Source organism: Taudactylus pleione, unplaced genomic scaffold (genome assembly GCF_031769625.1).
Source record: "Taudactylus pleione unplaced genomic scaffold, aTauple2 ptg000436l, whole genome shotgun sequence".
In the NCBI taxonomy this organism is placed as follows: domain Eukaryota; kingdom Metazoa; phylum Chordata; class Amphibia; order Anura; family Myobatrachidae; genus Taudactylus; species Taudactylus pleione.
The window spans coordinates 5,676,507-5,702,933 of NW_028284838.1; the positions used below are offsets into that span (position 1 = coordinate 5,676,507).

The 26,427-nt window shown below is 45.3% G+C and overlaps 1 protein-coding gene across 1 annotated transcript in view; it reads left to right on the forward strand.

The window, feature by feature from the left end:
• Positions 1-26,427, forward strand: part of DHX36 (DEAH-box helicase 36) — an 87,125-nt gene that overhangs the window by 19,017 nt on the left and 41,681 nt on the right. Inside the window, exons 7-9 of the mRNA XM_088447650.1 lie at positions 9,897-9,971; positions 10,077-10,243; positions 13,500-13,581. Of these exons, the coding sequence (XP_088303776.1) occupies positions 9,897-9,971; positions 10,077-10,243; positions 13,500-13,581 (324 nt within the window). The remainder of the gene's footprint in view (positions 1-9,896; positions 9,972-10,076; positions 10,244-13,499; positions 13,582-26,427) is intronic.

The following is a 26,427-nucleotide window of genomic DNA, read 5'->3' on the forward strand; positions in this document are numbered from 1 at the left end:
CTATATGTATCTTCTTAACATCGATCCTAGCTTTGTCAGTTTACAACATTGACACATAATATCCCTATGTGTTTTGCAACATATGTTTCTGTTTTTAATGGTGTCATTTTTCTGTGTCTAATTTGCTAAAAGTATTATATGATAAACGTTTCTCTCTGTTAGTGTGTTATACTTCTACCTCTAAGCGCTGATCCCCCTTTTTTTCTCCTCCTAGTTTCTATGCTCTAACACACAGAGCCCACATCTCTCTTAAAAAGGGTAGTAGCAGCTGTGAGGTGTTTCATAGTTTTTTGGCTGGAAAAATAGCGCCTAAAATTGTACACACTTGTGTACACTACTTTTCCAAACTCTTCAGAGATGGATTTGTAACCTTTTCCAGCCTGATGAGCATCAACAACCGTTCTTTGGAGGTCCTCCGAAGTCTCCTTTGTTCGTGGTATGATACACTTCCACAAACATGTGTTGTGAACATCAGACTTTGATGGAATGGGTATGTAATGCCAGCTGTCAGGATACCTCCTGTCAGAATACCGACACCGGAATACTTCCTTTCTCCCCTCCCCCCTTACTTTGTTCGGGCAGACTTCCTTTGGCGTTCCAGCGTCGGGTCTAACATCTTACATCCCTTGTTGGGATTCCGATGTCAGTATTGAGACATAACTACATCCCGACTTTGATAGATCCCTGTTCTTTAAAATGACAGGTTGTCCACTCACACCTGATTTGTCATGCCATAGATTGAAAATTCCTGACTCTCTAATTTCACCTTCAAAATATCTGCTAAGCCTAAAGGTTCACATACTTTTGTCACTCAGAGATATGATATTGGATAATTTTCCTCAAAAAATGAGCATGTTTAATTTTTTTTGTCTAATTTGTTTGGTTTGGTTGCCTTTATCTACTTTTAGGACTTATGTGAAAATCTGAGGTAGTTTTAGGCCAAATGTCAGGAGAAATATAGAAAATTCTGAAGGGTTCACAAACTTTCAAGTACCACTGAATATATGCTTTCACACAGTGTTAATACATAGTTTACAATCTGCGCTATTTTTTTCTATTCCCATGGTGCCTCTCAAATGTCGTGTTTATCACATGAAACCGTTGTAGGCTCTGCAATGTAGTCAATTACTGTAGTCTAGAAAGAAAGGTCATTTTTTATACAGTATATTCTGTAAGTACAGGATGCTGTGTATTTGGGCCACTCTCCCCAAATCCTTAGTAAGGTGCTGTGTCTTATAGGAATAGTTTGTATGTTGTAAAATTTGTAAGGGATGATTTACAGGTAATATCAGAATTGAATGTACCATAATATACTGTATTTAGGGCTTTGTTGAGTTGACCTTTAAGGCCTGATAAAGCAGCTAAAGATGAGTAAATTAGGGAAAATATGCAGAAGAGAAGTTATAGGGTAAGAGAGTTGCATCATTTGCATGAAGGGGCTGATACAGCGTAGAATGTAACTCGGTTTTGCGGACATGTCTTATGTGTCTTTGCACTGTGGGTATTGTGGACCTGAGCGCATGCAACTGAGCGTTGTTGAGGCGTACACAAATCAGTCACATCTCCACTGCGGCTGAAGTTGCGCAATTGTGATGGAGAATTTGGATTTACTGTAGGCTAAAGTTAGCAAGGGCATGTCGGGAAATTGCGGGTTATGCAGAGTTGTGCGTATACATAGTTACACCTGTTTCTGAACGCATCTTTTGTGCCAGTTATATGGCTGGTGCAAGAGCGCACTAATGATGATGTAACCAAGTGTATGGATATGGGTAGTCTGGCTGCATAACTCTATATACGGGCAGATATCCGCGTTTAATTCCATGCACGCAATGTAGGGGTAAATACTACCAACTTGTGTTCAGCTCTGCATTAGCCCCAAAGTGTTGTGTTGTATTACTAGTTACCCACTGTCAGTACTGACATTTTCTCTAATGTGACTAGCTAGAAGCTCGTAGATAAAGTGAAAAGTAAAAGTTAAAGCGGTCACCCTTGTCTTATTATTTTTTTGTTAATGTAATATTAGGTGGGAGCTTGATCCTGGCTACAGGGGTACATTAACGGTTTTACCCTGGCAACAATATGGGCCACAATTACATTTATATATATATTTCTAATAGTAGCACCTCACTTTACATAGTCTAATGAAAGTAACATGCTGGGAATGTGAGATCAGGAGTGTGTGATAAATTTCATATTTGACACTTGTACACAGTATCTATCTTGGTCTGAGTCTGTATATGCAGCTGCACCGTTTTTTTCCCACGCCAAGGTCTGTTGTGCTTCAGTTACAGACTTGGCCGCACACAGATATACAGATGGGGAGTTGAATTTGCTGTGGTAATTTACCGCTGGCTAATTGATCCCCGGGGCCATTCAATTAGACCCGAAGGCAGCCTACAGGCTGCACTTAATGCGTATTTCTTTTTGGGTCTGAGCAGACTTCTAAAGATATACGCAATAATTGGCCTGTTATTGGGTGCAAACAGTGGGTTAACACGTAGGTCCAGGATCTTTTCCGGGATTCTATGTGTTAACGCCCCATAACAGATAATTTATTGGGTGAGAAAAAAGGGGTGTAATTAAATAGGCGTTAAAGCCTGAGGTTAACACCTTTTTTCCCCCTCGATAAATTATTGGGGCTAATTGAATTCCTGCCACAGTGTCGCATATCAAATTAATCAGTGTAGTCTTGTGAAGTGATTTGTCACATCTGATTTCAACTAAGACACATTATAGACCAAAACAAAACCCACAAAAAAAGACGCTCAGCTCAAGTCGATTTGCACGGGACCTGGCAGTACTCGCATCGCATGATGTATTGAGGCTAGGTGTATGTGAAGAGTTGGGAACAGGATCCTGGTGGTTCAGGATGCAGACGGTCAGAATACCGACAGCAGCATCCCAGCCTTCCCCCTAACTCTCCGCTTAGTGCCTAACCCTAACACTCAGTCGGGATTCTGGAGCTGGGATTCAGATTGCCTTTGGGATTCTGGCACAGAAATCTGACTGCTGGCATCCTGACAGGCTGCCGACTACATCCACGTATGAGAACACATCTGTATATTCTTCACTTTGAAAAAACTGATAGTTAGGGACTAGTATTCTGACAATTGTGCTTTCTTCTTCGGGGTCCATGGGGTCCACAGCAAATACGTTGGGGTATGTGGCTGGAGTGATCCAGGCACCCAACAGTTAAAACAAGCTCTCAGCTCCCCCCTGGATGCACTGGGGCCTCCCCACATATACCCCGTCCCGGCTACAGGCAGTCAGTTGTTCTGTTGGGTGTGAGAAGGCACCTTATTGACGGTGGGACTGCTGGAGCAGTCCCAAGACAAGTGTTTTTTCTTTTTAATAGCAAGCGACGCGTGCTGTGGATTGGCAGAAGCAGCTAAGTGTCTGGTAGACGCCCGCATCGCTGTTTCATCTATCATCGCTGGCGCCGCAACAATGGTGACAGAACCAATGATTTTGGCAGGGCATAGGGCCCTGGATTGCAACCGGGCTGCATGGGGATGCAGGCAAGGTGGTTCTGGCGGCCGCGGACCCTGGAACCATGTGTTGGACCATCCTCCGACAGTGGAGACTGGACGGGGAAAACGTTGCAGTGAGGAGCCAGCTAGACTGCCTCCCACAAGAGGCCACCGGGACTTGAGGGATTCCTGACAGTCGGGTTTGGCGGCGGCCATGTCAGTGAGCCGCGTGAATCCACGCAGCATAGGGGAGGTTTGCTTTCCCTAGCGGCCCCTCCCACCACCCTCATGCTTGTCCTCCCTCTATATGAATCGAGCCAGAGTCCACTTTCCGGTGCTCTCGTTGGCTGTTCACTTAGAAGGTTGGGTCAGTCTCCCTGTATACCTCTCCCTGGGGATCAAGTTATACAGTGCTTTAATAACCTACTTGGCTGAAGCTGTTTGTAGTTGAATAAGAGCTTTAGAATGCATATACTCATATAAAGGGATATATTATGCATTGCATATGACTTATGAAATCTGCTGTGAGGTTATAACTGCCAGTTATTTATAACAGTCACTGCTGTTTTTTCCCCATTAACCCTCTGCTACAGGTGTGTGGGGATTGTTGGGTGTGGAACACTGTCACATGAGTACTCTGATCTTGGAATAATTAGAAAATCTGGTTATGTCCAAAGAATCTGAAAGGCAGGTGGCTGAAGCCCCTGTGCTGGTGTCTTGTATAGCCTGCAAAGCGGGGTTATCACCACAGAACTTTGTACAAAATGGATTGTGTGGTCACTGTGTTAAAGAGTCACATCAGTCAAATCTACCAGCTTCTGGGCAGGAACCCCCTTGGGCTTCTTTTTCCCAGATTATGGCAAGGGTTGCAGACCGATTGGCAGCCCCGGGGCCGGCCCCAATGTGGAAATACCCTCAGCAGTTGCAACCTGCTATGTTTATGCCCCCTATGCTTCCATCCTGGTTTGACATGTATGGTCACTCGGGTCAGAGCATGGCTTCATCCTCAACAGCTTTTCAGCAGCCGCTGCAAGTAGCCAGATTGGTACGGCCGAAGACCAGAAGTCGTTCGGCCTCTCACATAGGCCAGCCCACAGACTCTGATACATCATCTGAGGAGGATGAGGAGGCACAATGCTCCTCTCATGAATCTCTCTCGGGAGAAGAGGGGGATAATTTTTCAGCAGCGGATGTCCCTTTTCAATTTAGGACAGTCAAAGCTGTACTGAACATAGCTAGTGGAGAGCCACTACAAAAGAAGGCTCCACTATTTAACGCCAGAAAATGGTAGAAGCGGAATTTCCTAAATCTGAGTACCTCTCGGAGCTTATGAGGGAAGCATGGAGTTTTCTGGATAGGAAATTCCATCTTGTAAAAAAGGTTGCGGCCTTATACCCCTTTCCGGCAGAAGAGTGTGCCAAATGGTAAACTCCGCTGTCGGTGGTCGCGCATGTGGCACATCTGGTAAGGAGTGCCACATTGCCCATACCATCTGCATCCTCGCTTAAAGGTTCCACGGATAGGAGACTTGAGGCCTGTCTCAAGACTATCTTTTCCCTGTCAGGGGCAGCCACTCGCCCGGATATGGCTATGGCCTGGGTTTCCAAAGCCATTGAGGAATGGATGAGGGCATTGGAGGTTTCTCTGCCAGAAGTTTCCAAGGAGTAGTTGGAAATTATGTCCTATATCAAGGAGGCAGAGTCCTATTTGGGAGAGGCGGCATTGGATGCTGGTATATTATCTTCCAGAGCCTCGGCTGTCTCGATTGTGGCACGCAGAGCCCTTTGGTTAAGGGACTGGAAAGCGGATGCAGGTTCCAAGAAAGCACTGGAATCCCTTCCGTTTTCGGGAGGCATTCTGTTTGGTACAGGACTGGAGAAGATTGTGGCTACTGAAGCAGCTTCTAAAGCGGCAGGTCTACCTTCGGTATCTACTACCAGGCCTAGGCGGTTGTCCTTTTGAGCCTCTCGGCCGCAAGGAAAAGCTAGGGGGCAGTCGTTTTCCAGGGCCAGTTCTCAGAGGAAACCACCCTGGCCAACCAGAGGTCCGGCCTCCAGGGCCCAGGACAAACCTGCAGCCTGATGGGGCGGGCCTCCCCCTGGGGGATCCCAGGGTAGGAGGCCGACTTTTTCAGTTTTCGGGCGCCTGGCAGCTCATGACAAGAGACGCCAGGGTTCTCCCAGGGGGTACGCCCTTACGTTCTGGAGAAGTCCCCCACAGAGGTTTTTCTGCACAACTCCAGCAGTGGGTTCTGCAAAAGCCTTTGCCCTCCAGCAGGCTGTACGCTCCCTGCTGGTGTCAGGGGTAATAGTCCCAGTTCCAGTGAATCAACTGGGCAGGGGTTATTATTCCAACCTATTTTTGATTCAAAAGCCGAATGGGGCGTATCGGCCTATTTTGAATCTGAAGGGGCTCAAAACTTTTATCTGGGTACCCAGGTTTCGTATGGAGACCCTGCAGTCCAATTTGTTGGCAATGGAACCGGGGGATTTTATTGTGTCCCTGGATATTCAGGATGCATACCTTCATGTGCCCATTACACCGTCCCACCAACGGTTTCTGCGATTCGCAGTGCTTCAGGAGCATTTCCAGTTTCAGGCGCTGCCTTTTGGTTTGTCAACAGCCACCCCGGGTGTTTACCAAAATCATGGCGGTAATAATGGTCTGTCTAAAGCGCCAGGGCGTCAGGATTCTGCCATACTTGGACAACCTCCTGTTGTTGGCGCAGTCTCCGCAGGTGTTGCAGCATCATCTAAGACTGAGGATTGCCTGTCTGCGTAGACACGGCTGGATCATAAATTGGAAGAAGTTGCCGCTGCTTCCAGTACAGCGGATGGTACATTTGGGGGCACGTTTGGACTCCTTGGCGCAGAGAATATATCTACCACAGGACAAGATTGCGGATGCGCAACCGGTCAGTGTCTGTGCAGGCAGCAATGCAGGTGCTGGGGTCCATGGTATCCACTTTCAGCATGGTGGAATATGCCTAATTCCACTCCAGACCATTGCAGGGGTTGATCCTCTCGCGTTGGAACGAGGAGTACCGCTCAATAAGGTCACAGAGGATCCGTCTCTCACCAGAGGTGCGATTGTCCCTGTCATGGTGGTTGCAAACAGGCCGTCTCAACAAGGGTCGTCCGTTTGGGTTCCAGATTGGGTACTCCTCACGACCGATGCCAGTCTCCACGGATGGGGGTGCGGTGACAGGATGGCACACATGTCAAGGAAGATGGACTATAGCGGAAAGTCTTCTGTCTATAACTGTCCTGGAACTAAGAGCAGTATTCAGAGCGTTGGCTCAAGGAACACTGAAAGGCAGGCCTGTCCAGGTACAATACGACACGGTGGCCTACCTCAACCATCAGGGAGGCACGCAGAGTTGGGCGACCATGGCAGAGGTATCAAACATTCTGGTCTGGGCAGAATGTCACATCCTGGTGTTATCAGCGGTTTTCGTACCAGTTTTAAATTGGGAAGCGGACTTCCTGAGTCGGCAGGATATACACGCCGGAGAGTGGGCTCTTCATCAACAGGTGTTTCAGGACTTGGTGGACAGATGGGGTCTTCCAGAGGTAGACCTCATTGCCTCAAGGCACAACCACAGACTTCCCAGGTACGGGTCCAGAACCAGGGATCCTGCGGCTGAGTTTGTGGACACTCTGGCGGTAAGGTGGAATTTCAGGCTGGCGTATGTTTCCCCCGTTTTCCCTTCTTCCAAGGGTCATCAGGAAGATCAAGCCGGAAAGTTGTACAGTAATACTGATAGCTCCTGCTTGGCCCAGACACCAATCACCAATCTACAGAGTCTCTCCGTGGATATTCCGTGGCCTCTTCTGCTAAATGCCGGACCTGTTAATACAGGGTCCCTGCTTGGATCCAGATCTCCCTCATCTGTCTTTGACGGCATGGCCCTTGAGGCCTCAGTCTTAAAGGCAAAAGGGTTTTCCGATTCTGTAATACAGACTATGTTGAGGGCACGAAAACCTTCCTCTGCCTGCATTTATTACAGGGTATGGCACTCGTTTTTTCAGTGGTGTGAACTGAGAAATATGACCCTAAAGTGTTTAAGGTCTCGCGGGTGCTTTCGTTTCCTCAGGCTGGATTAGAGGGCGGTCTCCGGCTGGCCACCCTAAGGGTGCAGGCTTCTGCACGTTCGGTATGGTTTCAGTGGAAGGTTGCCCTGCTGCCTGATGTGAGGACATTTTTTCAGGGTGTTCTGAGGGTTCAGCCTCCTTTTGTCCCCCCCGGTAGCCCCGTGGGATTTGACGTTAGTTCTCAGAGCTTTACAGGCTCCCTCATTCGAACCCCTGAAATCGGTAGACCTTAAGTGGTTGACTGCAAAGACAGTCTTTTCTTCTTGCTATCGCCTCGGCCCGTAGGGTTCCTGATTTGGCAGCCTTTTCTTTTCGCTCTCCTTTGTTGATATTCCATCAGGATAGAGCTGTTCTTCGTACTAGGGTGGGGTACCTTCCTAAAGTAGTAACCCATTTTCATGTAAATGAAGAAATTGTGGTCCCAGCTTTTCAGTCTTCAGGCCTCTCTATGGGTGAGGCTTTTTTGGACGTTGTCCGTGCGCTACGTATTTACGGGGATCACACCAACTCCATTAGGAAGTCTGATTCTCTTTTTGTATTTTATGGCTGTCATAAGCGTGGCTGGCCGGACAATAAGCAGACTCTGGCCAGATGGCTTCGTATGACGATTTCTTAGGCATTCACTCAAGCTGATTTGGTTGTGCCAAACTCAGTAACGGCACATTCTACTCGGTCGGTGGTTCCTTCGTGGGCGGCTCGTCGAGGTGCCGCGGCTGAACAGTTGTGCAAGGCAGCCACGTGGTCTTCCATCTACACCTTTTGTCAAATTCTATTCGTTTGACACTTTTGCCTCTCAGAATGCTTCCTTCGGGCGTAGGGTTCTCCTTTCTAATGAAACATAGGAGCGTAGGGTTCTCCTTTCTAATGAAACACAGGGACATCCCCAACATTTTTGCTATGGACCCCGAAGAAGAAAATAAGAGTTATGGTATAACATACCTTCATTAAATCTTTTTCTTCGAGGTCCATGGGGTCCACAGGACACCCACCCTAACGCACCTGGTGTTATTGGGTAATCATTTGTATCTCTGTGATTTCCCTCTTAGATGACAGAGTGGTTCTGGAGTACGATTTTCCTTCCTTCTTATCTTTTCCTTCTCTGGCTTGGGCTTGACAACAAACTGACTGCCTGTTACCGGGGAGGGTATATGTGAGGAGGACCCAGTGCATCCTTGGGGGAGCTGAGAGCTTGTTTTAACTGTTGGGTGCCTGGATCACTCCAGCCACATACCTCAATGTATTTGCTGTGGACCCCATGGACCTCGAAGAAAAAGAGTTAACGCAGGTATGTTATACCATAACTCTTATTTTTTGGGTCTGTTAAATATAGTTTAGGTTAAAGAAAAATTCCACAAATATGTTATATTTTTTTTAGTTTGCTGAACAGCTAAAGAGAACACTGATCAACACTCATTTTATTGGCAATTCTTTTAAAGCAATTTTGGGGTAACTGTACAGCTAATTCAGAATATGACACTGGCTTTGCTAGATTGGATGTAATTATGAGCTACACAGACCAGAAACAAGAAAAACACATTAGACAACTGTCACCTGACTGCTGATTGGGTGGCTGATCGCTTATATACAGAAGGGGGAACATTCTAGAATAATCACAGAGTGAACACCTAGAATATTCTCGTTTCTCACCTTCTAGAATGTTCCGATTTAGATTCCCATATACACTCTCTATGGCTATGTTCCCGATTACTTGAGGGTATCCATTATCTCAAGAAGTAGAGCCAATGTTTCATTTTTTAATTCAGCAACCCCAAAATACCCTAAATTCTTTCAAGTATCATTGGCCACTAAACTAATTTTTTTTTATATTTTGGGCTGTGTAATAGATCTTAAAACACTACTGAAGGAAGCACTATCTAACAGAAAAATATTTCTTGAACTTTGATATACTAATAGAAACAAGTTTTCTTTGTTCCTGGCTTCATTAGCAAATGGCAAACATGCTGAAATTTCACTGGTGACAAAGGGTAAAATATAGCTTTGTTGGTGAAGAGGTTAATCTGATTTAACACCCGTCATGTTACTGTGATCAGGACAAACCTGAGTGGTCTTCCGGTATTTGAAGATTGCAATGTTTCTGTCTCTAAAGAACGTCAGTGCCGCTTACCTTATAGCAATATTTTTCTGTAGGAGTGATACGTGATATTAATAAGGGAACAGCAGTTCTTCACAATGCGTTCACTTCTAAAATGAGCCTTACTGGTGTCTCTACTGACAGTTACAATTTTCCTTGTACTTAGTGCATGTAGTTGCCATGTTACTTATATAACATAATACATTTTCTCACATATTTCATAATTATTTTGTATTTTAGTCAGTTGCCACGGAAACAAGGCTCTATTTTGTACTGCACAACCGGCATAGTACTACAGTGGCTTCAGTCAGACCAGTAAGTGCACAAAGTGATGTGTATGGATTTTCAACAATAAATTCAGGGTAATAAATACCTTTCAAACCAATGTTGTTGTTTTTTTTTTTTTTTTTATCATTCCAGACAATTGGCCGATGTTAGTCACATTGTTATAGATGAAATCCACGAGCGAAACCTGCAGTCTGATGTCCTCATGGCGATTGTAAAAGACCTTGTGAAATCTCGATCTGAGCTGAAGGTCATATTGATGAGCGCCACTCTGAATGCAGAGAAGTTTTCTCAGTATTTCGGTTAGTTTCATTTTGTACCATAGTGAAGCTCTTATGGCACTGCACAGTATGTACATTGGATTTAATAGATAATGGGATCCCCCATACTTTGAAACCCCAATAGGGATTATTCAGTTGTTTTCACCGGCGGCTCTGACTAATGGGAGCTCGACGAAGCAATTCAATTGTTGCTCCATTTTGGCCTATTGGTAGATGGCGCCAGCATTTCTAAGGTGGCAAACAGAAATGTGATAAGTCAGGACTTTAGACAAGTACAGCCGTTTTACGTGGATAAACCCAGTCTAATTGGGCATGACAAGCGTGATAATTAATGTGTCCCAAAAAATTGAAATGCTACATTGGGCGCCCATTATTTAGCGCGGCTATAAAAACAATTGAATCGCCCCAATATGTCGCAGAAGGTAAATTTAATAAAAAGGTCCACTTGGAATATTATCACCTATACAGATTATGTATAAAATTTACAAAACCTTTAACAATGACACTTGGCTTTCTTTACACTACCAGGGGTATTCAATTTGGAGCGAAAATTTCGGAATCGGCATTAAATTACCGCCGATGACGTCATTTTCGCCGATTTCAATTATCCCTGTATTCAATTTCAAAGATTTTTGAAATTGGGGTTTAGGGGTGCTTAAAAAATGTAGCCTGCACCCCTGGGAATGACATTTATAAAATAACTGTGTCAAAAAAAGTTTACAAAAACAATAGGGACACCCCAAAAAAATTATTTAAAAAATTTGGGGTGAAAAAAAAAAAAAGTGTTTAAAAATAGGGAAATAGGTTCAGGGCTATTCTGCAAATATGCGGCAGGTGTTTTCTAGAATAGATTATTAGCGGCAGGTGCATTTTTGCAGAATTTAAAAAAAAAACACTTTAGGGACTTAAAAATATGCTAGTACCCATTTTCATGTACCCCAAATTTGATGGAACCACTAAAAAAAACGAAAAAAAAAAATAACCTAAGTGCTCTTCTGCATCACTTCTTCAATGTCGGGAAAAAAAACACCTGCCGCGGCTATTTAAAACCCCGACTTTCATTTGCAGGCTAAAACGGAGGTACCCATAGTGATCCCCCATGTTTTGACAGCTTTAGGGGGGTCCTACAATTTATTCAAGTTAATTCCCATTTTTTTCGCCGATCCTATTTTGCCGGCTCCCGTTTTCGCAGTTTTTTAAATTGAATACGGGGATAAAGCGGGCGCAGCGCCCGATACTTTATCCCAGGAAAATCAGCGATGTGAAGCGAAAAGTCCAGCACGTATTTTTCGCTCCAAATTGAATACCCCTGTACGTCATATTTTCCACACAGCAGCAATTATTTCTTGTTTTCCTCCCCTTGTTTTTCAGAACATTGGGATTAAAATATTCTGTACTATTTAATTTGATGTGTTCAGGTCTTGGTCAGTTTATTATTAAACAAATTCATTTGCATATCAAATTCTGTATCTGTCACCATTATTTAAGTAGTGCAGGGGTCAGGGAACTTTTTTACCTTTTTACCCCAAAATATATTTAGATACGCCGACATTACCCCCTTGATTTGAAAGGAAGGCAATTCTATAGTAGTGCCCCCATATAATGCCCCTGTAGCAGTGCCCCCATAGTTATGCCCCTGTAGCAGTGCCCCCATAGTTATGCCCCTGTAGCAGTGCCCCCATAGTTATGCCCCTGTAGTGCCGCTTGTACAAAAAAAGAAAAACACTTACCTTAATCCCCGCTCCTGCATCCGCCACTGTCCTGTCCGCCCGGCTGCTCCTCGGAACTATGGGAGAGATGTCATGACGTCTCTCCCATAGTGCGCATGGGGAGAGCCGGAAGCTGAAGTTCAGAAGAGAACTCCAGCCTCTGGCTAACGCGGTGCACGGAAGGAGCCGGGCGCCTGCTGGTAATAACATCTCAGCGGGCGTCCGTCTTAGAGCCTCCCTGCAGCGCCGGGCTGGAGGTCACTGGCGCCGGGTGCAGCGGCGCACCCGGTTCACGGGCGCCTCCAACCCTGCATTCATTACCCCCAGGAATTTCAGCTTTACCCCATTTGGGGTAATTTACCCCTGTTCCCCAACCACTGAAGTAGTGTCTTTAATACAGAGGTTTCCAAACTCTGCTATTACAGTCCAGGTTTTAAGGATATCCATGCTAGAGCCCAGATGGGTAAATCAATTTGAATAAGGTACCAATTAAGTCACCTGTGCTCAAGCTTGGATATTCTTAAAACATGGTCTATAGTAGCAGAGTTTGGGAACTTCTGTGTTAATATATTAAAAATGGTGCAATTGCTCATGCATTTTTGTGTGAGCAATATTATTTGTAAACTTACACCAGAAGGATGGAAGCTTGTAAAAAATATATATATATATATATATATATATATATATATATATATATATATATATATATATATATATATATATATATATATATATATATATATATATATATATATACGGAATAAAGGCGGCACTCAGAGGCTTCAATATGAAGTGAAACAAGTACCCACTACGGAGTAACTTTAATGTGACAACATCACAGCATCAACGTTGTTTTGAGAAAGGGGACACGATCCCCGAAACGTTGATGCTGTGATGTTGTCACATTAAAGTTACTCCGTAGTGGGTACTTGTTTCACTTCATATTGAAGCCTCTGAGTGCCGCCTTTATTCCGTACATGCATTTGGGAACCTTTCCCCTTTGAAAGGCATCGGAGCCATTTACAGCTGAGAGGACTGGTGAGTGCCGGGTCACAGTTGGATATATATATATATCTATCTTATTGTGTGTTCCTATGCCTTGGAGAGGCTTCATTCACAGTGCCATGCTTTGTAATACAATGCAGACTTTGTCTATTTCCATGATGCCTTCATTACAGGCTGACCCTGCCGGCATCTATGGATGATGTATCATTATAACTGCTGAGCAACAAATATGAGAGCTTACACAATTTTATTTTGTATCAGATTTCTATTTTCTTACTGATCATATGTTAACAATGAAGGCCTGACAAACCTATTTCTAAATGCCATACATTATATAGATGAACTGCCTTATGCACATGCTGCTAAAGAGGATGTAAACATGTCACAGAAGGTGAATTTAATAAAAAGTTTCACTTGGAGTATTATGGCTTATACAGATCATCCTAAAAACATGCTGACTTCTCATACTTGCTGTGATTTAATATGCATCATTAGTCTCTGACTCATAATACAACTACTAACTGGATATTCTATTTCATTAACTATGACCCTTCTCCATGCAGACCACTGTCCTATGCTGCATATTCCAGGATTTACATACCCTGTTAAAGAATTTCTCTTGGAGGATATTATCGAAATGTTAAAGTATGTATGTTTCTGTTTTTTTTATTTCCTACATCATGTTAGAAGAGTAAATTAAAAGATGAAAGCTATAAAACAAATGATTGTTACCTAAGATAAAAAAGTGTGTGTGTGTGTTTAAAATATATCACACCTGGAGCTATTAAATTAATTAGCATTTTTCCCGCACGGTATGCCATGGGTTAATGTGCGCTAACCCATAGTTTCTGTGCAAAGTGCTGGAATCTATGGGTTTTTCCAGCACGTTAAATGCTGAAGCCTGAGGAAGTCTCCTGAGGCTGCAAAGACAAATGCACCCATTGGGGCTTAGCACAATTCCCCCAATACTGTATATAAGAGAAACTTCTAAAGCTGCCCTATAGAGCATAAACAGACAACATGGGTGGGATAAAGTGACTGCCATAGAGTATTCAAGGTACAGGAATGAAGTAATGTGCTTATTTCCGTTTCTCTCCATGGCAACCATCCACAAGTGGCATGTACCAAAGCAATATATGTTACAGAGGATGGGTTTACATATAAGAAACAGTAGAAGTGCAAATAATTGCAACAAAAAATACTTTATTGAATATATGTTAATGTATATTCTGTCCAAACTGCGCATGCGCAGAAGATTATCAATGGCTGCATATTTGCTCATTAATATCTGTTATCGCTGCAGTGATATCCGACAAATTCACAGGGCAAGTTACCTTTACAGTCATCCCTGGACACCGTGCCTGATATCATGTCTTCATGGCAATGACTGTGCCCATTGATTGTACCCTCGTAGTGACGAACGACTGAACATCTGGTCCTGACCTGGTTTATTATTGCTTATGCACTGCCATTGGGCGCACGTTACCAGTTCTGTCGGTAGATATCTGAAGATTCCTCTATGGCAGTGGTCTCCAACCTGGTAGCTCGCGGTCTTAATTTTGGTAGCTCACCTAGCTGCAGCACTGCCGAGTAAACTAGGAGAATGTGACCTCTGATGTGTGCTCCTCTGTGACGTCCACGCCATGGGTGGAACCACAGGGAAGCATGTCAGGTGATTGCAGCATCCTCTACAGCAATCACCTGACATGCTTCCCCGTGGTTCCACCCACAGCATCTACGCTATGGCGGAGCAAGTGACCCCCGCCCTGCCGGAAACTACACAACAGCCCTGCCTATATCTTTTGCTTTTCTACTGCACGTACCTCCTTGGAGCCAGTAATTAACAGTGAAATGTTTTATTTACAGACCACAACAATATCACTGTAATAATTAAATGCATTGTTATTTTCTATGAAAGTTTGTTCATTTTCACTAAATGACCTTCAATTGTATGGTTACTAGGCAGATTTCTTTTTTCTACAATTTTAGTAGCTCTTCAGGAGATTTTGTTTTTCTAAAGTAGCTCACACCTCAATTACGGTGGGCGACCACTGCTCTATGGTGATACTGTAGCTGCTGTCATCTGAAGATGACTCTAGTGATCAGATTCAAGCATCAAAAAAGCTAAAATTTTGGGAGCTTAATAATAAAGGTGCCAACACACATAGCGATATTTTACACGATCTGGCCGATTCCGACACATTGGAACGACAGATTGTGTAAAATATGGCCAAATCGTCAGGAAATCGTGAGTCCCCAGTCACGATCATGATGCGATGCGCGTCGCATCTTCAGTTCTGTCGTGCAGTAGGGCAGATCTGACAATCTAGGACGCGATGCACTGTAAAAAGTCTGACTGCAGGAGAGATCGTTTGAAGATTGGACACCAAATCGTGTGGAGATCGTGTGCAGAGCTGCCGGGGAGAGTTTTAAGGGAAATCGTACACATCGGCTGATCGTGGGCAGATCGGTATGTGTGTGGGCACCTTAAATTGCTCAACAATGAGATATATCTAGTAAATTTACCCAATTCTAAACCAGTACCGTAATCATGGGGAAACAGAGAGTACCATATTACTTTGGCTTCGTAAATAAACCCCATAGTCTAGTAAAGGTTATGAAAAGATGACCATTCTTCTACATTGCATAAATTGCTGGAACCTGGGCCGAGGAGGTTGCCAAAGCCCTTGTAGAATGCACCTTTAATACTTTTATCACTTAAGTCCATTCCCCTTGTAGGTCTGAAGAAAGACATCTTTGATCCAACGTGTCTGTTTTGCTGAAGCCCGTCTTTTATGATATCCTACAGGAAGCACAAACCATTAATCTGCTTTCCTGCTTACATTTGTTCTGGAAAGATATACAAGATTGCTCTAACAAAATCGAGATTATGCAATCGTTTCTCTTTATTGTTTCAGTTGTGGACCCAGTGAATGAAATGAAGTAGGATTAGATTATAATACCACATTGTCCATCCACATGTTTAGGAAAGATTCTTTACATCTAAGAGCATGTAGTTCTGCCACTCAACCTTATTGTAACTAGGGATAACACTTTAAATGGGGTTGGGTATGGGATGCTGACACTCGGGATCCTGGCTGTCAAAATCCTGACAGAGTTAGGATGCCGACACCTGTCGGTCAGTATCCTAACCCTCCCTCTCTCCCTGACCCTCCCTCCCTGGTGCCTAAACCTAACCTCCCCCCAGTGCCTAAAACTAACCTCCTCTTCTCTTCACCATAGCCCTAACCCCCTCCCTTGTGCCTACCCTGCTAACCCTGCTCCTAACCCCGCTACTTCCGGATGGCGGCACCGAGATTCTGACAGGTGTCGGGATTCTGGCGTCTGTATTCTAAGTGCCAGCATCCCATGTGCCAGGATAGTGACCGCATCCCCGTTAAAACATCTACTACTAGATTTAGGTCCTATGGCGTCACAATAGGCTTCATGCAAGGCCAAATTCTTTAAGTGCAATTTAGGTTTTTTCACCTGCAAATTGTTTGTTTTCTAGTGCACGTGCATGTCCATGCGGTTTTTATAGTGCATATTTCTACTTCAGGGTCCATAGGGTATCCACAGGATACCTTGGGGTATAGGTGATGACGTCAGTCTTCAGGCACCACAGAGTTAAAGTTTTCAGCCTCCCAGGATGCATCTGGGTCCCTCTCCTATACCCCAGGCCAAGGCATCCCAGTTTCGTCGGTGCCTGGCCGGAGTCGGAGGCACTGTGCAGAGGGAGGCTATGAAGAGCCCCTGAAGTTTCTTTTAAAGGCAGCGCTGGCTGCACATCTGGGAGTACAGCATGGACAGTCAGTACTGACGTCCATGCCGTCTCCCCTACACCCCGCCGGTACCAGAACGCCGGTACTGATCCGGGGATGCTGGTAGACATCTGGGGTCACGGCTAGCGGTGCCCCCAGATGTCTTGGACCATGGCCGGATCCCAGGGGATAGCAGGTAAGCAGCGGGGTCCCGCGGTGGGTCCCCGCTGGTCACATGGTCCTGAGTCCCCAGGCAGGGGGCTCCCTGGGGACTGGCTGCAGCGTGGAGCCAGGCGACCAACCTGCGCTTCCACTACCCCCTGGGACAGCGGGCCGCTGCTGCGCTGCATGCGCTGCGGCGTCCCAGGGGTTAAATGCATGCCAGGGGAGCGCGCTTTCCCTGTCTCACAGCCGGCGCCTCCCTGCTGCACACAGCCTCTCTGCTCTGTCTGATTGGCCATAGTGTGTCAGCGCTCCTCCCCCAGGCCGGCCTCCTTCATCCTCTGCTCCTCGGTGGCCATCTTTGAAGCATGGTGAACGCTGCTGGAAGCCTGTGAGCGGTGGCATTGTGGTCTGGGTCCCCCAGCATACCTCTCCTCTGTTTGTCACAGGTCAGTGTATGCAGCGCTGAGTCCTACCAGCCTGAGGGTCTGAGTAGTTGAGAACCAGCGCTAATAGTGCAGGGATTTGTTTCTTCTGCATTGTATGTGACTAATCTGCTAGCCTGCTGTCTGTACTTTCACTTTCTACTGTCAGCCTTATTACTATCCCTGATCTTGCTCTGCTCAAAGCCCTTGCGGTGCGCGGTGTGCAGGTTGTTATTCACACTATACCAATACGTATAGGTGTGAGTGTCACATACTTACCATCATGTCTGAGACTGACTTTCCTCTCCAGCTCATGTGTACTAAATGTAAGGTACCAATAGCGGAGGGGGAGGGTAACGCGGAGGGGTTATGTCCCCAGTGCCTGGCACTGTCACGGCCAATTATGGTCACGGTCCCGGTACAGGAACCTCCCTGGGCTTGCTTCGCTAAGGCGCTTACAACCCTTGTGGGCCAGCTAGCTCCGCCACCTGCGTTTACCCAGACGGGTTTGTCCCAGCGGTCAGTGGTGTCCGTCACCCATGCGGGAGTTCCCAAGACAATTGATGGTACCCCACAGTCTCCCTGTCCCTTCCCAGGTTTCTCCGGAGCCTGCGTGGGTTAATACTCTAACTACATCGGTCAGCATTTGTCCGATGTTTTACAGGGGGAGTCTGTGTTGCGGCCTCATAAACGGCCGGTGGCGTCTTTATCTGCTCCTTATGGGGATGACGATGAGACGTCAGATGATGGGGAGATTCTGGATCTATCTGACCAAGGACCTCTCCGTACCAAAGAGCCAGACGCTAAGTCCAAGGTGTATATCCCTGGTCTTATTCGAGCGGTCCGCTCGGCTTTAGTTATTGAGGATATTGATCCTTCGGTGGCCACATTCATATATGCCTTTTTAAGGATATTAAGGGTGAGGCTACAGTGTTCCTCTTTCTGATCAATTAGTGGATCATTTAGAGGAGGCGTGGAAAAGTCCAGGTAAACGGTTTCAGCCCCAGAGGCGCTTAGCCGTGGCTTATCCGTTTGCGGTCTATTATTTTTCTAAGTGGGAATCCCCTACGCAAGTGGATTCACATGTCACACGCCTAGTCAAAAGTGCCACGTTGCCTATGCCTTCGATGTCATCCTTGAAGGATGTCACTGACCGCAAGGTGGAGATCTGCCTCAAATCCGTTTATTCCCTTGCAGGGAAGCATCCAGACCGGCTCTGGCCGTGTGTTGGGTAGCCAGAGCTATGGAGTGCTGGGCGGATAATTTGGAGGCGTCTTTGGACTCTGACTGTTCGGCTGAACAGACCGAGTTGGTGGGCAATCTCCGAGACTCGGCCACTTACATTAATGAAGCGGCCTTAGATATTTGTATGCTCACCTCTAGGATCTCCTCTGCAGCCGTGGCTGCTCGTCGCACCTTATGGTTGCGTTCTTGGAAAGCGGACGCGGATTCCAAAAAGGGATTAGAAGGTCTGGACAGGTACTATTTGGTCCAGATCTGGACAAAATAGTAGCTACATTGGCAGCAGCAAAATCTGCAGGTCTTCCGTCTGCTATGATTACTTCTAGTGCTGGTGGGTCGTCCTTTCGGCCTCACAGGGCCCAAGGTAGGCCTAAAGTACAGTCCTTTCCACGGCAGGCTGGGACCAAGAAATTGTCCAAGCCCAAGAAACAGGTCTGGAGTACCAGAAGTCCGGCTCCTAGGTCAGATAACAAACCTGCGGCCTGACGGTCCAGGCCTCCCTTTGGGGGACCCCAAAGTGGGGGGGCGCCTGCTTTAGTTCGCCCAGTGCTGGTCGAGGACTACGACAGACACTTGGGTTCAGGAGGTGGTCTCTCACGGGTATGCCCTCTCTTTTCGGCACAGGCCTCCATCCCGGTTCTTTACCACAGGCCTTCCGCTAGACCGGAGCAAAGCCTCTGAACTGCAGAAGGTTTTGCACACTATGCTCCAGGCCGGAGTTTCAGTGCATGTTCCAATTTCCCAGAGGGGCCTGGGTTTCTATTCCGTTCTATTTTTGGTGCAGAAACCCAATGGGTCTTACCGTTCAATACTCCTAAAGGCCCTCAACAAGTCCTTGAGGGTGCCTCTGTTTCGGATGGAGACCCTGCGGTCCATTATTCTGGCACTGGAACCTGGGGACTACATGGTGTCATTGGACATCCAGGACGCTTTCCTGCATGTCCCTATTCTTTTGCGCCATCAGCAGTTCCTCAGATTGGCAACGAACATTTCCAGTTCCGGGCACTGCCTTTTGGCCTGGTGACTGCTCCACGGGTATTCACCAAGGTCATGGCGGCTCTCCTGCGGACGCAGGGAGTCCGACTGTTGCCTTATCTGGACGACCTCCTGTTGATAGCGGGGTCTCCAGAGCTGCTTTTACACCATCTGGATCTGACGATTGCGGTACTGCAACGTCATGGCTGGTTGACAAACTGGCAGAGGTCCACTCTCACCCGTCTCAGAGGATCCTGCACCTCGGGGCCTTATTGGACTCCAGGCAGCAGTGGATCTTTGTGATGGAGGAAAAGATCCTTGCTTTGTAGTTGAGGGTGCGCAGTTGTCTTCAGTGTCGTCGAGTGTCGATACACTCGGCAATGAGGTTATTGGGCTCAATGGTGTCGGTATTCGACATGGTGGAGTACGCCCAATTTCTCTCCAGTCCTCTGCTGCTATTGATCCGGTCCTGATGGAATGGATTGCCTCAGTGTCTCAAGTCCCAGACGATGGGGCTCACTCCGGACGTTCGCCTGTCTCTAACCTGGTGTTTGCAGACGACCCACCTCAATCTCCCAGCATTATCAGCAGTGTTCATCCCGGGAGTCCTCAACTGGGAAGCGGATTTTCGCAGCAGGCAGGACGTGCATCCGGGAGAGTGGTCGTTACACCAGGACGTCTTTCAGAGTTTGGTGGACAAGCGGGGTCTTCCAGAGATAGACCTCATGGCGTCCCGGCACAACAACAAGTTGCCGGTGTACGGTGTCTCGAACAAGAGACGAAAAGGCGTCTCTGGTGTATGCCCTGTCCGTCCAGTAGACGTTCCAGTTTGCCTATCTTTTCCCTCTGTTTTCCCTTCTTCCGCAGGTAATACGGAAATTCAAATCAAGAAGGAGGTACGCTACTGTTGATAGCTCCCGAGTGGCCCAGACGGCACTGGTTCTCCGACCTCCAGAGTCTGTCAGTAGACGTTCCTCTGAGGTTATCATTACGACCGAATCTGCTGTCACAGGGTCCTGACTCTGTGTGGCTGTTGAAACGGTCATGCTAAGGTCCAGAGGGTTTTTCTGGCTCCGTCGTGCAAACCATACTAAGAGCTCGTAAACCTTCCTCGGCAAGAATCTACCATCGTGTGTGGCATACTTTCTTCCGGTAGTGTAGACCTACAGGGTATTCCCTTAGGGAGTTCCGCCTGTCTAGGTTGTTGGCTTTCCTACAGGCTGGACTGGATCATGGGCTTCGCCTGGCTTCTCTGAAAGTGCAGATGTCTGCCCTGTCAGTCTGGTTTCATCGTAGGATTGCTGCGCTCTCTGATGTGCACACCTTTATGCGAGGTGTTCCTCGCATTCAGCCACCTTTTGTTCCACCGGTGGCGCCTTGGAATTGGGCTGTGGTCCTGAGAGTTCTCCAGGGACCGCCGTTTGAACCACTGGACTCAGTGGACTTTAAATAGCTTACAGCTAAAACCATATTCCTTCTGGCCATTGCCTCGGCCAGAAGGGTTTCTGATTTAGGGGTTCTCTCTTGTAGACCCCCTTTTCTGATTTTTCATAGGAATAGGGCGGTGCTTCGCACTCGTCCGGGATTCCTTCCCGAAGTGGTATCCAGTTTTCACATCAGTGAAGAAATTGTTGTGCCGGCTTTCAATTCACCTGGACTTTCAGTGGGTGATGCCATTTGGGATGTTGTGCGGGCATTGAGAATTTATGTTGACCGCACTTCTTCTTTTAGGAAGTCGGACCCCTTGTTTGTCCTCTATGGCTTCCGTAAAAAGGGTTGGCCTGCTTCAAAGTAGACTTTGGCAGGCTGGATTCGTATGGCAATTTCAGAAGCTTATCTTCATGAAGGTCTTCCAGTTCCCTCCTTGGTGAGGGCTCATTCCACTAGGTCTGTGGGTCCTTCGTGGGCAGCTAGACGTGGTGCCTCTGCAGTTCAGTTCTGCAAGGCTGCTACGTTGTCTTCTGTCCATACCTTTGTGAGGTATTACGCTTTTGACACCTTTGCCTCTCAGGATGCTTCCTTCGGGCGACGGATTCTCCTCTCAGCACAGGAGCATCCCCACCCTTAAAGGATACTGCTTTGGGACATCCCCAAGGTATCCTGTGGATACCCTATGGACCCTGAAGTAGAAAATATGAGATATGGTAAGAACTTACCCTTGTTATCTCTATTTCTACGAAGTCCATAGGGTTCCACAGGACTCCCGCCCTGTCGCACCTGTACTGCAGATGGGCTTTATTCTGGTCACCGGTTTTTCCGTCTCCCTATGGTGAGAATGTGATTCTTGTGAGTGTCCAGATTTTTTCTTCTCTCTCTTTCTTCTCCTCCTCCGGCCTATGGCTTATGACGTAACTGAGATGCCTTGGCCCGGGGGCGGGGTATAGGAGAGGTACCCAGATGCATCCTGGGAGGCTGAAAACTTTAACTCTGTGGTGCCTGAAGACTGACGTCATCACCTATACCCCAAGGTATCCTGTGGAACCCTATGGACTTCGTAGAAATAGAGATAACAAGGGTAAGTTCTTACCATATCACATATTTTTCCCTTTCTTCTGATTTCCATGCGACCGGAATAGAATTTGGTTTCTTTTGTGTTTGGGATGTCGCCATTAACTCTATTTGCAGAATTTTGTACTAGAAATGTAAAACCTTCCTTATGCAAGGGCCATTCTCCTAGATATAGTAATCCTACTTTCCTTGCCTGCTTAGTGTGATGCCATGGGGCAGTTCTGCTGGGTTGGCCTGGGGGGTCCCATGCCCTATATTTGTTCCATAGGAGTGTTAGGGACCTGCCTGATAGAGGTCACCTGGACGCGGTGGGCAGGCCCATAATTATGGCCATTATTATGCAAAGAACCTCTTTGATGCTATTTAGCAGTATTATTATTAGCTTCAGCATGGTTAGAATGTGCACTTGCATTTGTCTCTTTATGCTTGCAGCACTACAAGTCTCAGCAGGCAGCACCTCACATTGTGCTTAGGGTGTGCAATCTAGGGCCCCTCCTCCTATGTATTCTGCTGCTTGCATTGCTAAGAGATTATTTTCTGCCTAAGATATAATCATTGATACTTCCACTATCATAGTCCTGCTATTTGTTATTGGAAGCAGCCACTGTGCAGTTGTCAGATGAATATTCGAGATATTTGTGTTGAGGTTAGAAATGCTGAAATGCCTGCCATACTGCCCTCATCTCCAGAATGTTTGCATATATAGATGCTGTCATTCTGTATCCACACACCTTGTCCCACTTCTGTATGCAGATGAGAACACAGAGTTTGTGGCTGTCACACCCTATTTTGGTTCTGAAAAGGAGACTCCTCATTTTTTTTTATCTTGTTTTTTTATCCAATGAATATTTATAATAAAATGACTACTGTTAACATTTTTGTCCCATTTAGTCTCACAATAACACACTTCTGCAGTCTCCCAACACTTCTATTATTTCTCATACTTACTTATCACATACCACCGTACATTGAAACCACAGACACTCCTGATAACCAAATAACATCACATCATGGATGTTATTTACTCAATCGCACGAAGATATGTGTTGCATATTGAATTAATCAGTACAGTCTAGTGAAGTGGATTGTCGCATTAGATTGTGAATAAGACACATTTTTTGCAAAAGAGAAGTGAAAAATATGCTCTGCACAGGCCAAGTCGCTCGGGACCTGGCTGGCAGAGAAGGGTTGTCTGGGGCGACTGCAGCAATAGTGTATGAGGACACATCTGTAGAAAGCAAAAGCAATCATATCCCAAATAGTACAATAGTAAAAAATTAATTTAAAAAGGGTAATGCTAAGGATAATTTCACCTCATATCCCCTCAACAGGTCATGTTTTGTGCATTTCTATAATCATGCATAGCTGAGTTAATCTATTTTGCTGGGTCAGTAATTATCCCACCTGCTTCCACAGATAGAAATCCTCAATACATGACCTGTTGGGGATACAGGTTGAGTCTCCCATATCTAAATATTCCAAAATATGGAATATTTTTAGCATGACTGAGAAAGTGAAACCTTTGCTTTCTGATGGTTCAATAACAAAATTATTAAATATATAGTATAAAGTAACCTTCAGGATGTGTGTATAAGATGTAGATGAAACCTAAATGAATTTCATGTATGTACACAAACTTTTTTTGATGCACAAAATTATTAAAAATATTGTATAAAAATTACCTTCAGGTTGTGTGTATAAGGTGTATATAATACATAAATGCATCCTGTGTTTAGATTTGGGTCCCATTCCCAAGGTATCTCATTATGGTATGTAATTATTCCAAAATAAGGAATATTCCGATATCCAAAATACACCCGGTCCCAAGCATTTTGGATATGGGAGACTCAACCTGAACTTGAAAGTTGGAGTTAAGAACCAGTGATCTATATAATAAAATCAAATGCTGTTAAACATTATGTCAACATGTTGGTGCGCACATCAGACTTAATGTGCACAGCACACATCTACCACTGAGTCTTATTAAAAATAGAATAAAAAAAAAAAACATCCTTACACTCTGAGCTCCCTGCAACCCTGCCCTCACTCTCCCTATAACAAATACAAAACAATTACACTAGCCCTCTATGAACACAATACAGGCATGCACATTAGGTCTGCCGTGCACATGCATATGACACACAGCGTTTATCTGATGCTGTATGGGCCCCTTGGGATTTCAAAACAAGTAGTTTTGACCGGTGTCTACCAAGAGCACCAAGTCTATTTTTAAGTTATACCTATGCTTTGCCATCTGAATATGCTTGTAGCCATCTAAAATTCTTTTAGGTGTTTATAACATGTCCTTCAATAGTTGGCAAAGAGATGATTATGGAAAATGTGTTCTGTTTTATGGTAAATGGTTAATCTCCAGCAATTTTTGAAAGATTGGGGCAGATGTATTAACCGCCGAAGCGGCATCAGAGGCGAAGCAGGAAGCGTTATAGCTGCACAATAAGTGTTCAGTTTTTCACCAAACAGAAAATATCTAACAAATGGAAGTTAGAGAATTCTTTGGGTGTGGAACTGCTACCCATAGCCGCTACCATAAAACTCTCTTGGCCACCGATGCTAGAGACCTGTCTTAAATGAGAAAGAAATTACATGTAACGAAGTTTCATACAAAATTTCAATACCTTTTTTTTTTCTTTTCGTATTATCTCCATATTTTCTCATTTAATGACTGTTAATTTTGTCTTGTATATGCCCTGTATATAGGCTTGCCATATCATCCTTTTAATTCGAGACTCATGTGAGTTTCATAGATTCTGTGGCTGATTGACTTCAAGCCTCCATTTCACCTGTGGTTTAATCAGCCACAGAACCTGTGTAATTCACATGTGACCCGAATTAAAGGGATGATTTGCCAAGCCTAACTATACAAAATCTTCATCCAACTTTGAGCGCTCTAGAAGCTGACGTTACAGTTGCCTAAAGCCGGGTACACACTAGATGACCAGTGCAGATGCGAGGGACGACATATCGTGCGGTCCAAACACACCACATGTTTTGGTGAACGTCCGCATATGTCACTCCCCCGCTGCATCCAAATGCATTGGATAGTCAGTCACATCTTCAGATTGAGCAGCAAAGTACAGCAGTTCTGAAGACGCATCTGACGACACGGGAGCGTGCATAGTGCGTATACACTGAAGATTTGATGTTCTAATCCATTGGAAAACTGCAAATTGTTTTAAAAATCGTCTAATGTTCTATCCATGGTGTCCTTAAGTGAAACTCCTATTAAATCTGTCCTGCCAAGCTGTCTGTTGTAGTAGACAGACTGGCCAAATTTGCTTTCATTTTGGGCATTAAGATGCTTCTAACTTCTAAAAGGAATACATAAATTACCTTCTATCCATTTAATCCCATTCTTTATTAATTAGATATTTATCCTCCTGATGGACATTAAAACACTCTGATTTTCCTGTTGGTCCCTATAATATGGATCTTAGATGAAGCCCCAGCTTCAGAAGCTTTCTACTGTTCATTGTTTGAATAGGCATTTCAGTATTAAATAATTTTTTTTATTTTCCCCCAATTCCTCCTGAGTTCTCAGGAAGTCAAGTTCCACTGGAGATTCCACTTACACACCACCAAATAAATGACCAGGTAGTGTATTCTCTTTATATACACTTACTGATCTGGGTTTGTATATTCACTAATTCACTGTTCTTCCTAGAGATATACTTCTGTTGTATTGAAGACAGTACCAGGGAAAATTGGGTCTTTTATCGGTCTGGGTTTCTTTTGGCTTGGTAATACTGTTGGCACCTATTGGCCCCACATAACTGACTGTTAACGCTTTATTACCTATTCTGCAAATATTGTGATGTATTTTACAAGATCTTTTCCCTCCCGCAGGCTTCACAAGAGTACTGAGAGGAAGAATATATTAACTAAACTAACTATATTAAAAGTAGAGGCGAGTAGTTTGGTGTTGGTTCGCATCTTCCCGCCAAGCTCAGATTTCAGAACACGGGAAAACATCATCTCTGTCCCATGAAAGATGACATTTTGCCTTAATCTGAGATCGCACTTAGCGAGAGGATCTGAGCCAAAACCTCAGCATGGACTTGGCTAGTACCAGGGCATTTAGACACTGGGTCAAGGTTCTACAAGTGAAGCATTCACTTTTAATGCCACATTTCTTAGCTTCAGTGTGTTATATAGTCCTACCCTACTCTCCATCACGGTGGTGTGACCCAGGAGTTACCTCATATGTGGACTGGAGACCTCTTGGTGTGTTTCCTAAAACTAGAAGAAGAGGTCTTCTAGTTTTAGAGCTCACGCTTGCTAAATCAAAAATAAGCAAATAGCGCTTTTCCAGTGAAACACCACTATGATCTGCTGGAACTCTGTCAGGGTTGACACAAAAATAACAATCAGGGGAGGTCCTTACATGTGGTATCTCATTC